The 13,751-nt window shown below is 50.8% G+C and overlaps 1 protein-coding gene across 5 annotated transcripts in view; it reads right to left on the bottom strand.

Annotated features, from left to right (window-relative positions):
- Positions 1-13,751, bottom strand: part of ACAN (aggrecan) — a 71,518-nt gene that overhangs the window by 26,173 nt on the left and 31,594 nt on the right. For all 5 annotated transcript variants that reach the window (XM_063596906.1, XM_034939376.3, XM_063596907.1 and 2 more), the window contains exons 2-9: positions 12,487-12,563; positions 9,718-10,101; positions 8,586-8,760; positions 6,905-7,032; positions 5,125-5,418; positions 2,901-3,278; positions 1,366-1,540; positions 745-872 (exon numbers count right to left, since the gene is read on the bottom strand). In XM_063596906.1, coding sequence (XP_063452976.1) covers positions 745-872; positions 1,366-1,540; positions 2,901-3,278; positions 5,125-5,418; positions 6,905-7,032; positions 8,586-8,760; positions 9,718-10,101; positions 12,487-12,556 — 1,732 coding nt within the window. In that variant the 5' untranslated portion in view covers positions 12,557-12,563. The remainder of the gene's footprint in view (positions 1-744; positions 873-1,365; positions 1,541-2,900; positions 3,279-5,124; positions 5,419-6,904; positions 7,033-8,585; positions 8,761-9,717; positions 10,102-12,486; positions 12,564-13,751) is intronic.

The following is a 13,751-nucleotide window of genomic DNA, read 5'->3' as shown; positions in this document are numbered from 1 at the left end:
TTAAGTGACTTGCCCAGGGTCTTGAAACAAGTGAGTGGCAATGCCGAAATCTTTCTGGAACACCAGCATTTCCAAAATTGCATTCAGTGGAAATTTGGTAATTTTCATGGAAATTAAAAGAAATGAAATAAAACAAAATAAAGGTCTGTGGTTAAAAACTGGGCAATCCTGAGTTAAAGAGAGTTAAGGAAGTTTTTCTTTTTCTTTCTTTTTAAATAAGTAGAGACCGGATTTGGCCATGTTGCCCAGGCTGGTCTCGAACTCCTGGGCTAGAGCAGTCCACCCACATTGAGGCACCTCTGCCTCCCAAAGTGCTAGGATTACAGGTGTGAGCCACTGTGCCCAGCCTAAAGAGGTTTTTTGTGTTTGTTTTTACTGCAGGACTTCTCAGTGCCTTTGATTTGTGCCCAGGCATTGGGACTCTCCAAGAATGAGTTGGTGTATATAGCGTTTATTTATAATAAACCGAGATTTACCCACAGACCTCATTGCTTTTTAAAGGGACTGATGCTCCCCTGCAATGCTGGAGGAGACCACATGAAACATTCAGTAGGAGAGCAGGCACTAGATCTGAGGGAGGGGCTGGGGGCCTTCTTTTTTCAGCAGGACCCTTTCCCACCTGGAAAGCTGGGTGGGATCAGGGGTGGGTGGGTGGCAACCCCCTCTCTTCTTTGTATCACTGTGTCAGCTCCCTGCCCACCCCCTGCCCATCTAGGGCCCGAAATGTGAGAATGTGGCTTGTACCCTCAAGTCTGTCCACAAAGCAGTAGACATCATAGGTCTCTGTTGATGGGCGCACGCCATAGGTCCTGACCCCTGGGCTGCTGTCCTTGTCACCCACGCATGGGGTCCGTGGGCTCACAATGGGGTATCTGCAAAGGAGAGTGGGAGGAGAAGATGAAGGCCTGTTCCAGGGGCTGGTAGATGCACGGCCCTGGGCTGAGGCCAGAGGCTACTCAGGGACTTGGACATGTCTTCAGTTGTCTGGGGGTATTCAAACCAGGAAAAAGCCCCTTATGCAGCAAGTTCTCCGAGCAGCCTGGGGGAAGGATCTGGTGGCTCCTGGGGGATTTCTGGCTTCAGGAGAGAGCAGCTGCATGGAAGGGCACTGGGTCAGGCTGGAGGGGAACGGGGCACTTGAGGAGGGGGCTGCTGCCTCTGTCTGATGGGGAGAAATGACCAAGAACTGAACATTACTCGGTGCCCTTCACCACCCTTTCGGGATATGCCTCAGTTGAGTCACTAATTCATTCATTAACCCACAAGGTATTGGGTGCTCAGTGTGCTGGGGGCGGTGTCAGGCTGTGGCTCCTTAAGCCTGACCTCTTCAATTGGGTTCGGGCTGGGCGAGGAGCATGGCTTCACCTGACGGTCTGGTCCCGCAGCCAGCCGGCGTCACACTGCTCATAGCCTGCTTCGTAGGCGGCCTGGAGCTGCTCTGGCGAGGCAATGACCGCCCCTGTGCGCAGGCAGGCCTGCTGTGCCTCCTCAAAGGTCAGCGAGTAGCGGGTGGGTCCCGGGCGGTAGTGGAACACGACCCCTGGGTGGGGAGGAGGGAGCGGTCAGGTTCAGGGACGCACGGTGTGCAGTTCCCAAGGCTCCATGGGCACAGAGGGGGGCCAACTCCTGCTGCCTGACATATTGGATTTATCTGGGCAATGCAGGCTGAAATCCCACTTGGTAGCCACGTGGGTGTGATGGTGGATGGCAGCGTCCATCTGCCCCTCCCCTGCGTGGGAACCCCACCAAGGCTATTACGGAACAAGGCCACACCAGAATGTCCTTGTTCGTAGACTTGAGTTTGGGAAGCACTGGGCTCTATGCTACCTGACATCCCATTTTCACACATATATTAAGCACCTAGAACACAGTCATCTTAGAATAGGAGTTGGAAGCGTTTTCTGGAAAGAGCCGAATGGTAAATATTTTAGGCTTTGTGGGCTATGTGGCTTCTGTTACAACTACAGTTATCCTTCGGGATCCAGGATCTCCTCAGATACCAAAATCTGCAGAGTCTCAAGTCCCTGATATAAAAGTGTAGTATTTGTATAAAAGCATCTCTAGATTACCTATAAAACCTGATACAACGTCAATGCTATGTAAGTAGTGGTTATACTGTATTGTCTTAAATCTGTATTACTTTTATTGTTGTATTGTTGTTATTGTTTCTTTTCTTTTGGAATATTTTCCATCTACGGTTGGTTGAATCCAGACATGAAGGACTGACTGTATGCAACCCCGCTGTGATTGTCTTCAGTTAGTCATAGACAACTTGTCCACAGATGGCTATGGCTTTGTTCCAATCAAACTTTATTTGTGGACATTGAAATTTGAATTTTATATAATTTTCATGTGTCACAAAATATTATTTTTCTTTTGACTTTTTGCCCCTAACTATTTAAGAACGTAAAAATCATTCTTAAGTCATGGGCCATATGAGAACAGCTAAACCCAGCCCACTGGCCACAGTTTGCTGGCCTTTGTCCTGGGAGGTCAGAGCAGTGAGAGGCCTCAGGGGTCATCCAAGGCAGTGGTTTTCTAGTGGCTCTGTTTTGTTGGGGTGTCTGATGGGGCAAGGAGGGGCCCTGGACAGAAGGAGCCCAGTTGTTCTCCATGCTACTTCCCTTAGAACTATGTGGCACATGTGCCTGCTTGATACAGAGACTGGATTCCACATATGACCTCATTTGAAATAAATCCCTGGTGGCAAGAGTGTGGACCTGACTAGTCTGGCCTATTGTTTTTGTTCCACAGATGAGGAGAATAAGGTCTGAGAGGAGAGAACATTGTCCCACGTGCCAGGTTAAGTAGAAGGTACAGCCTTCAACTGCGGGAATCCCTTCCCTGCAGGCCAAGTTCTCTCCACCTGCCCCTGGATGCACCCATGGGCAGCTACTTACCCCCTGGCAAATGCGGCTGCCCAGGGACAGCGGTCACCTGCACGACGAGGTCCTCACTGGTGAATGCCGTGGCAGGGCCCAGGCCAGGTGTGGGAAAGCCCCAGGGCCTGGTGGCCTCTCCAGTCTCATTCTCAACCTCAGGGAAGGCAGTGGCCCCTATTTCAGGGGCAAACGTGAAGGGCTCCTCGGGTTCCAGGGGACTGGGGGAGACCTCGAAGATGGGCTTTACGGTAAGGATCACGCTGCCTCGGGCTTCACCCTCAGTGATGTTTCGAGGCAGTGGCAGCTCCATGTCAGGCCAGGTCACTGTCTGGACGGTGATGTCCTCCTCACCCCCCACTCCAAAGAAGTTTTCTGGGATGTCCACAAAGTCTTCACCTAGGGGAGGGGCAAAGACAAGCTTTAGCCTCTCAGCCTGGGACCGGCTTGAGGGGGATGAGGAGTGGGTTGGAGATGAGCATGGCTCCTCCTCCTTCCCTGCTGGGGCAGGAGGGCACCACTGTGTGCCAGGCACCTTGCCAAGCCCATTTCAGGGGTACTCAGCTATCGGCATTCATTGTAGGAGTCCCCACAGTTTCAAGATTGCAAGAGTGCAAGAGCTATCAGAGGGCAAGATATTGACCAATGAGCTGACGGCTCATAAAGATCAGTTCCCACCCCAACAGCCCTTCCTGCTCAACACAGCTGCCGCTTCACTCGTCTCATGAGCACCTTACCAACCATCTGATGCTGTAACTATCCAACAGGACCAGGTAAGTCAGTTATAAGGAGAAATCAGAAAATCTCGCAGAAAGTGCAGTTTGTGAAGTTGATGAAGGTGGCTTTGGAGAACTGCCTGTCTCATAGTCATGGAAAAATGAGGGTCCCATGAGAGTGATACTACTTCCAAAAGAGTGGTTAGAATACCAAAAGGTTAAGAGAGGCTTCGAGGGGGAAATCCCAACTATTAACCCTCTTCCTGTAAGATCAGGTTGTGGAAATGAAACGCGTAATGAGTTGTCATTGTGTTATCACCACTTAGGACATAAAAGTTTTGCAACTCCTCATTCATGTGAGGCATTGTTTTTTCCTCCAAGAATTAGCATGTAATTATAATTATAACCCAAAATGTGTTAAATGTAAGATAAAAACTTATTTGAACATTTTGGTCTAATTTTTCAAAATAAAGTCCCCATCAAACTTTCCCCTACTCTTTTCAATAACATTTTGCGGCTGGGCGTGGTGGCTCACGCATGCAAGCCCAGCACTTTGGGAGGCTGAGGTGGGTGGATCACCTGAGGTCAGGAGTTCAAGACCAGCCTGGTCAACATGGTGAAACCCATCTCTACTAAAAATACAAAATTAGCTGGGCATGATGGCGCACACCTGTAATCCCAATCTACCTGGGAGGCTGAGGCAAAAGAATCGTTTGAACCTGGGAGATGGAGGTTGCAATGAGCTGAAATAGCACCACTGCACTCCAGCCTGGGTGACAGAGTGAGATTCTGTCTCAACAATAATAATAATAATAAAGTAAAATGACATTTTGCCCAGCCTGGGCAACATGACAAGACCCCATCTCTACCAAAAAAAAAAAAATAGCAAAGCATGGTGGTGCCTGTATTCCCAGTTGCATGGGAGGCTGAGGCAGGAGGATTGCTTGAGCCCAGGAGGCTAAGGCTGCAGTAAGCTATGATTACACCACTGAACTCCTGCCTTGATGACAGAGTGAGACCCTGTCTCAAAGAAAAACAAAAAAACAAAACACAACAAAACCCATTTTGACCCTCCTTTTAGACATATTCAATTTAAAAAGGCAGATAGCAGCACCCTCCCATGGGTGCCAGGGTCACATGTCAGACCCCCAACGTCTTCGCAGGCGGGCACCCCATCTCCCCACTAGACAGATGAGAAGAGTGAGGTTCACAGCCTTGACTTTGCCAGGGTTGCACAGTAGTAGGTGACAGAGCTTTGATTCAAACTGGAGAAAACAGTTTGGAGGTTTTTAAGCCTCGTCTGTGCTGATCCGATGAGACAGAGCTAGATACGCTGCAGTCTCGAGTCTCTACCTTAGTGCTTCCTAGGAACCAGTGAAAATGGAGGGGTGTCCTAAAAACATGGGGTTCAGGTACCCCGTGGCCCCTTCAAGGGCAAAAACCAACCCTCCCTTTCCAAGATACCCTCTTCCCTCTAGGACCCCATTTTAGTGGCATGAACTCCCTTCCCACCACCAGCCGTGCCCCACCTGTGTAGCAGATGGCGTCGTAGCGGGATGAGGGGTCGGGGTAGCCCGTCTGGTTGGCATGCACGTAGACGGTCCTCACGCCCAGGAGGTTGCCACCGCAGTTGGGCCGGGCCTTGGAGATGGGGTAGCGCACGCTGCGGTCGGCCAGCCAGCCGGCGCTGCACATGTCCATGCCAGCCTGCCAGGCCAGGTAGAGCTGGCCCGTGGTGGCCAGCCGGGCACCCAGCCGCCGGCACTCATTGGCTGCTTCCTGGAAGGTGAACTTCTCTGGAGATGTTGCATAAAAGACCTCACCTGTGAAGGACACAGCCAGCTGGGTAAGGGTCTTCTCCCCCTCCCCCTGCTCTGCATCCCCAGAGAGATCCACACTTTTCCACGAGGTCTTGGGAGTCCTTTAACTTCCCAAAGTCCTGGTCTCATATGTCTGCATCTCAGATCTTGCCCTTCATTGCTTATTTCTGGGCTTTTGTGTAGGATGACATCAATTTCCTAAAACAAGGGGACCAAGAAAGAAGCAGCAAAAGTGGCAGGGAGATTGGGCAAAGGGTGGAGCAAACTTGAAATCTGGGAGGAAAATTCTGCTCAAAAGCCTCTTTGCCCCATTTGCATTCCACCACAGGGGGATCTTTCCTAGGAGTTAAGCATTGCCTACTCAAGGCAAATCCTTTTAAAAACCTCAAATTTTCCTGGGAAAAGCAGGCATCAGACCTTGAGCCCTTGGAGCAGTGGTTCCCAAACTGGGGTCTCTAGACCCTGAAGAGTCTGTAAGAGCATCATTCGAGGACCATGAGCTTAAAAAAAATTTCCCAAAATCTAACAAGGTTGTGTCAGGGGTAAGGGTAAGGGGTAAGGGTGGGGGCGGACGGCATCCACTCACAGGGGTGGTTCTGGCTACCCCTGCTCAGTGGCAGCTCTAACTGGCAGTTCTATTTGTCTTTGGTTAGCCAAATGTGGGAACACACAAATAACTTGTTACCTAATAGGCAGGTTTGCCCCCTGGGGTGGGAATGCGGCAGGCGGTCTACGATGGTGAGAAAGCCTGGCCGGGGCCCCTCACCCAGAAAGTGCCAGTTGTCAGCTCTTCTCCCCAGCCTGGAGGAGCTGTGGGCACTGTGCTCAGGTAGGGGGGAGGGGGGGCAGGCAGGGAGGGAGGAGATAGACATTGCAGAGTCTGGAAAGTACAAAGGAGTATATGGGTGCAGATGGGGGAAAGGGTGTCATCCACGTGCGTGGGTAACTCTGTGACCAAAACTGGTGCCCTTTACAAAACAGAAAAAGCCCAGGTTCCTCTCCGCTGCCCCCAGCTCTGTCCAGGAACAGAGCTGGGGCTGCCCACAGGGACTCTGGGAGAGGGTGGCTGGGTGGCCAGCTGCCCTGGGAGCTTCGTTGCAGGTGTAGTGTCGCTTGCGAGGGTAAGGCTGGGCTGGACTTTGACAGCATGGTGGACCTTAGAACAGGGATGTGCTTCTCACAGCAGCCAGGGTCTCAGCTGGGAGGGGCAATCCCAGGTGAGAAACCTCCTGTGACATGTGCTCTTGGGTCCAGTGGCGACATCAGACATTTTGCAGATGTTGGGGCCACTGAGACCCTCTCCAAAGTGGAGTGCGAGGGGTGCAGACCTGTAGGCCTCAGCCCACCTCCCTTCATGGCAGAGGAGGACAGAGTGTGTCAGGCCCTGAGTTGGCAGCCTGTGTGATCTCAAGTGTCAGTGGGGAGATGGGGAGGGGAAGGTGGCCTTGGGAAGGGAGCTGGGTGCCTCCTGGTGGGCAGGGCAGCTCACCCTCCATCTCCTCGGCGAAGCAGTACACATCATAGGTCTCGTTGGTGTCTCGGATGCCATACGTCCTCACACCAGGAAACTCATCCTTGTCTCCATAGCAGCCTTCCCGGGGAGTGTGGATGGGGTATCTGTCAGGAACCCGAAATGGAGGTGTGACACTCAGAGGACAAAGGGAAGCCCATGGCCTCTGCCTTTGAATCCTCCTCCCATGGGAGGAAACAGCAACTTAATATTGCATTTGACAATGTCTCTTCTGAATATGTCAACTGCCTATCTGTTTTTACAGTGAATCATGATTAAAGGCAGCCCCCACTACTGAATATTTAGTGGTACAAAACACACTTTCTCTATCAGGGGCTCACATATTTTTTTTCTATAAAAGGCAAGATAGTAAATATTTTAGGTTTTGCATAGTCTCTGTGGTGACCACTCAACTGCCACTGTAGCATGAAGCACCCACAGATATGCAAATGGGTGTGACTGTGTCCCAATAAAACTTTATTTACAGAAGCAAGGGGTGGGTTGGACTTGGCCTCTGGGCCATAGTTTGTTAGGCCTCACTCTATATCATTTGAGTCTCGTGTCAACCCAGTGAGGTAGGTGCTATCATCAATCTACTTTACACTTGAAGAAACTGGGGCTCAGAGGTGTTAAATCATTTGTCCACAGTCACGCAGCTTCCAAGTGCCAGAGCTGGAATTTGAGTCCAGTTCTTTTATTTTTTGAGATGGAGTCTCGCTCTGTCACCTAGGCTGGAGTGCAGTGGCGCGATCTCGGCTCACTGCAAGCTCCACCTCCCAGGTTCACGCCATTCTCCTGCCTCAGCCTCCCGAGTAGCTGGGACTACAGGAGCCCACCACCACGCCCGGCTAATTTTTTGTATTTTTTAGTAGAGATGGGGTTTCACCATGTTAGCTAGGATGGTCTCGATCTCCTGACCTCGTGATCTGCCCGCCTTGGCCTCCCAAAGTGCTGGGATTACAGGCATGAGCCACTGCGCCCGGCTGAGTCCAGTTCCTTATGCCCCCAGGTGTGGGCTCTTGCTCTATGCTAGACTATTATCTCATCTTTTTTTTTTTTTATGGCTATAGTTTTTGTATCCTAAGATCTGTTTTCCTACCCCGAGACTGCAAAGACATTTTCCTTCCTGAGGCTTTGTGTTTCTGGCTGTTGGAGCTATGATGCTCCTGAAATGGGTGATATCATCTTGCCTTCACAGTGCATTGAGATCCCTTGAGGGCAGGGTCTATCTGGACTGCTCTGCACCTCACTCCTCAGCAACTACGCTCAGGGAAGGATGTACCAAGGGGTTCAATTTATATCTTGCCTTATTAAAAACAAAAAGGATGGAAGGTTGTTTACAAAAATACAGAAGACACCAAAGTTTAAAAGTGAGGAAATCATGGCAAAGAAAAAAATGGGTAGGAAAAATAATGACATGTAGGGCAAGGTTGCTAGCAGTCCCTCATCCCATTTGCAAGAGAGAATCACAATAACAAGGGTTTGGGATGGGTCATTGAGCTGCTGTTTGGCCAAGGTATGACCACGGCCTCTAACCTAGGCTGGCCACAGTGTCATGCTGGCACCAGCTCAGTGCTGGCCAACGTTCCACCCAGCACCCGCCCCACTCCCCTGTGGCTGCTGACTCCTGGCCCCCACTAGCTGATGGGCTAGGGCTCACCTGACAGTCTGGTCAGCCAGCCAGCCGGCGTCACACTGGTGGAAGCCGTCTTCGTAGGCGGCCTGCAGCTGCTCAGGCGTGGCAATGATGGCACTGTTCTGCAGGCAGGCCCGCTGCGCCCTGTCAAAGTCGAGGGTGTAGCGTGTAGAGATGGCTCTGTAATGGAACACGATGCCTGCAAGACACATACACGCCCACAAGCGGAAGAGCTGGTCAGGCACAGTCTCTGATCACCCAGGCCCTCGCAGAATTATGGCAATAGTCAAAGGGACCTTAGGGAACTGGCTGGTCTGGGCTGATGCATGACTCCCTGTACACCTTTGCACGTGATCCTTCTGAATTTGCTGGAACACCCTGTAATGGGGAGCTCACTACTTTATAAGGCATTCCTTTTTAAAGACTTATGATAATCCTGATAATGAGAAAGTTCTTTGAATTAAACTAAAATCTGCCTCCTTATAATTTTTTCTTATCACTCCAAGACCCCCATATTGCATTAAGAGAAAGAGACACTCAGAACGCCCTGCACCCTCAGCCCAGGGCCACCCTAGTGGAAACCCCATTTAAGGTGTGCCCAGGAGTGAACTGTCTTTGACAGAGTCTCCCACTGTACCTCCCCCTGGGAAAAATCTGGTGTTGACCAAAGTCCTGAAGCTAACCAAAGACCTGACTGTTCTCCTTGGGTCATGGAGAGAAAGAGACCAGGGAGTCTTCAGCCCATGCTTTGGCTTCTGGAACTGAGAATAAGAGTGGAGAGGGGGAGGGAAAAGACACCAGGATGAACTGTCAGGAGACTGCTCTGACTCATTTCCAGGGTAACCTCAGGCAAGTCACTTGCCCTCAGTTTGCTTGTCTGTAAAATGGGCACGATCACAAGACCCACCGGATCACAGGATTCTTGGGAAGCACAAACTGTCAGTTACCTGTGACCACAGCCAGGAAGTATTTAATGCTCCCTAAGTCTAGAGAGAATGATATTACCAGCTCCATGTCACAGAGGAAGTAGCTGAAGTTAAGTAACTTGGCTGAGGTGCGTGGAGGAGCTGGTTTGAAGGCCTGCGCCTGCACTGCGGAGACTGCTCTGGTTCTTTATGTGGGTGAAGCAGCGTCTGTCTCTGTGGGAGGCTCTCACCTTTCACTACGACCTCCAGGGTGGCCTCGCTGTCCTCGATGCCATGCATCACCTCGCAGCGGTAGACCCCAGAGTCATTGGAGCGCAGGCTCTGGACTTCCAAGGTGGCGTCACTGGGGATGGCCGGGTAGTTGGGCAGTGAGACCTTGTCCTGGTAGGCACTGTTGACCCGCACGCGCCCTTCAGTGGCCACCAGCAGCACTACCTCCTTCTCCTTGGACACACGGCTCCACTTGATTCTTGGGGCCAGGGGGGCGGTAGAAGGGGCGGTGGTCACAGGGTGCATGGGGTCGATGAAATAGCAGGGGATGGTGAGGGAGGTCCCCAGGAGGACCCTCAGCGGGGACGGTTGGGGGATGCTGACACTCAGCGAGTTGTCATGGTCTGTGTGGGAGAAGTGGGGTAGAAGAGAGACCTGTTAGTGCCTAGAGAGGACCACCCCGCCTCCCCATCCATCCTTCCAGCAATGCACTCTCCTGAGAGAGCGAAATCCAATAAGTGTGTCTGTCTCTATGATGGGGATGCTCCCGTGTCATGTGGGAATTCCCAGAAAGGCTTGCCACGCCCTTTCCAGAGCAGTGTTCCTCAAGACCCCTGGCCTCTGCATCTCGAGACAGAAACTATGGAGCTAGAAAAGGATTCCAGAGGAGGGAGGGGAGACGTCAGAGTCAGGACCAACTCCCTGTTTCTCAAACTGGGGTACTGCAGTGGGCACCAAAGCATGGAATAAAACAGGACCCATCTCCTTGGAGTGACAGCTTAACTCAAAGATTTTGGGAAAAATTATGTTGGGGTAGAAAAGTAATCTACACAATTTTAAAGCTGAGACAGAAAACTTCTAAGATGTGTCCCATTTGGGGAGGTCTGCTTTGGGTGCGAGCCTGATTTTGCCACTGGGACAAGTCACTCTCTTCTGCTGTTTGGGAGTCAGGGGACTCAGGTGGAGAAGCATCCGAGAAGATCAGACATTTTGGTGTGCAAACAGTCAGATGCAGGAGAGGCGATGGGATAGGATCAGACTCCAAACATGTTAATATAATGGAGAGTGTCAATACAGGAGGTGCAACAAGCTTACCAAATCTTGTTAGAAATAAAAGATCTGCTGGGAATGGGAAAAAAAAAAAAAAGAAAAAAAACAGCTTTCCAAAAAAAAAAAATAGCACCTTTCATGGAGACTCATACATTTATGAAACCTGTTCTTTCATGGGGGCCTACAGGTTGAAATAAAAAATGTTTCAGATATTTGTGGGTTGTAGATACATCACAGGGCAAGGGGAGGGGAGCGAGGAATGCTTAGAGTCCAGGCCTTAACCTTCTGATGTCCTGGACAGTCCCACCGGCCCCTTCCACAGGCATCTTCCTCCGAGTGCTGGGCCCTCGCACCCTGGACATGGCTTGGTTTTAGCAGTAGTGGTTCTCAGGGGAGAGCTGAACGGGACTGTCGTGCCCAGCTCAGCAGTTTTTAAAGCCCCACTCAAACCTAATGAACTGGTTTCCCTGTGTGGGCAGACCACCCCTGGGTACAGCCAGGGGCTGCATGGCTGTGGGTCTCCCAGCAACAGTACAAATGAAGGCCCTTGTCCCATATGTCTACAGATGCAAAAGTGGTAAATCAGGCCAACAGATTATTAAGTTCTATGTCCTATCTTCCTATTTGACAATGGTACCTTTCAAAATGACCTGAAAGCACAGATTTAAATTCAGAATTCTTGGATTCCTTGGTGTTTTGCCTTGGGCTGTAGTGGCTGGGTGGGAGCATGGGGAGCTGGGCTGCCTTCTTTTTCCCACACTGACTGCACTGTGAGGGGGTCTCATGTGCTGCTGTGCTTATCTCAGCCCCACAGCCCTGCTCTGCCCACACCCCATACAAACAGCCACTCCTTGGCCCCTCCCTTGGGCCCAGGGTGGCTCCCACCAGGAGTATGGTGTCCCTGTAGGAGGATGGACCCATGCAGGCCCTGGATGTGGCCTGGGCCCACTTGGAGAGGAAATTCTGGGCATCCTGGGACCCCAGAATGTGCTCTAAAGGGGAAGTGCAGATTTGGGCGGACACATTGGCCCTGCTGACTCCGCTTCCTTTGGAGAGGGTTGAGGCTGGAGGATGGCCAGTGGGGGCCTCTAAAATACACAGCCAAGAGCAGAGTCCTCTCTTGTCTGGGCCTAGGGGAGACATACCTTCCCTTCTGGGGTCAAGCCCATCCTGGGGTCAGTGGAAGTTTTGCTCATTTGGTCCAATGCTGGATTATCAGTAGACCCAGTGCCTTCCACATGCACGAAACCAGGCTGGGGCTTCCCGAGGATGGTTTGCAGAAAAGGCAAAGACCTGTCTGATTCCCTGGGGCTTTTCTCTGGCTGTCTCCCAAGTGACCTTTCTTCTTTGGTGCTCCAGCCGATCCTCCCTCAATGGCCCTTTCTCCACTGGTTTGTCTATGTCCTGCCCCTCCTGCAAGCTCAGTGTGCAGCAGTCCTCACTGAGATCCATGGAGGGAAGGAGGGCACCTGCCGGGAGCTCTCCCTGCCAGCTGTCGGGGCTTGAGGGCAGTCAGGAGCAGTGTTATCTGAGCAAGGCTCCTGCAAGAGTGTGCCCGCGCATGGGTGCTATCCCATCACAGTTATGCATGCATCAATAGGGGAAGGGTGGGGCCAGGAAAAGTCCAGGAAAGGGGAAATTATATCCCTGGGACCAGTAGCACCAGGTTCAGTACCCAGTACTCAAACCCAGTACTCATGCCTACTGAATACGTGAAACATGTATAGGAATGTCCTCACCTGAAGTTTCTACAGTGACAGCTGCAGTGATGACCCTCAGAGTCACGAAAACCCAGAGTAAAGTGGTCATAGTTCACCTGGAAGAGGGGAGGCAGAGGCGTTATTTAGACAGTGAAGGCATGGTGAGGTCAAGCAGAGTCATGTGACATATGATGCAAAGTGATGATTCCACACCCAAGGACCTGGAATCATCTCCAGAGAAGGAGGCTGCACGTGGTTTGTGAGATATTTTCTTAAAAAATCCTTCCCTCACAAAACCTTCACAGGTTTCTCAGTTTAATTCCAGGCATTAGGCTAATAAACCTAACCTCCCATCTTTCAGCCAGTGAAGTCTCATCTGAATGAGTTCCTGTGATGGTTCATTGTATGAGTCAACTTGACTGGGCCGGGGCACCCAGACATTTGGCCAAGCATTGTTCTGGGTGTGTCTGTGAGGGTGTTTCCGGATGAGATTGACATTGGAATTGGTAGACTGAATAAAGCAGATGGTCCTCCCTAATGTGGGAGGGTCTAGTCCAATCAGTTGAAGACTGAATAGAGAGAAAAGACTGACCTGTCCTGAGAAAGAGAGAATTCTTTGTGCTTGATGGCCTTTGAGCTAGAACATTGCTTTTTCTTCCCTTTGGACTTGAATTGAAACAACTGCTCTTCCTAGGTCTCAAGCTTACTGACTTTCAAACTGAAACTACTCCAATCATTTCATTTAGGTCTCAAGCCTTCAAACTTGGACTAGAATTACACCACCAGGTCTCCTGGTCTAGCTTACCAACTTATCATGCAGACCTTGGGACTTGCCAGCCTCTATAATTGCATGAACCCATTCCTTATAATAATTCTCTCTCTGTCTCTCGTGTGTGTGTGTGTGTGTGTGTGTGTGTGTGTGTGTATGTGTCTGTGTGCGTAGGTGTGTGTTTGTGTGCATGTGTCCTATTGGTTTGTTTCCTTGGAGAACCCTGACTAATACAGTCCTTCAGGCTCAGAGAAGTGATGAGTTGCTCAACATCCCTAATGAAACCTGGGCCTGCTACCAACTTCAAATCCAGAGATCACGTGTGTTTTAGAATGGACTAGCCTCCAAGGTTTAAGGCAAGGTTTAGGGGCCTGGTTCATGTCAGGGAAAAGATATTCACCTAGAGAGCTCTTGAGGAGGTTATGGGATGAACGGATTAATATTTTAGGAGAGAAATTAGACCTAGGAAGCTGTAGCTCTCCTGCTAGATCAATGACTTCATGTGGATTAGACAGACAAACCTTCCTTATCGTCA

The sequence above is a fragment of the Pan paniscus genome, chromosome 16, assembly GCF_029289425.2.
Source record: "Pan paniscus chromosome 16, NHGRI_mPanPan1-v2.0_pri, whole genome shotgun sequence".
In the NCBI taxonomy this organism is placed as follows: domain Eukaryota; kingdom Metazoa; phylum Chordata; class Mammalia; order Primates; family Hominidae; genus Pan; species Pan paniscus.
Note: the sequence above shows the minus strand (reverse complement) of the source record. Positions and strands in the feature narration are given on the sequence as shown.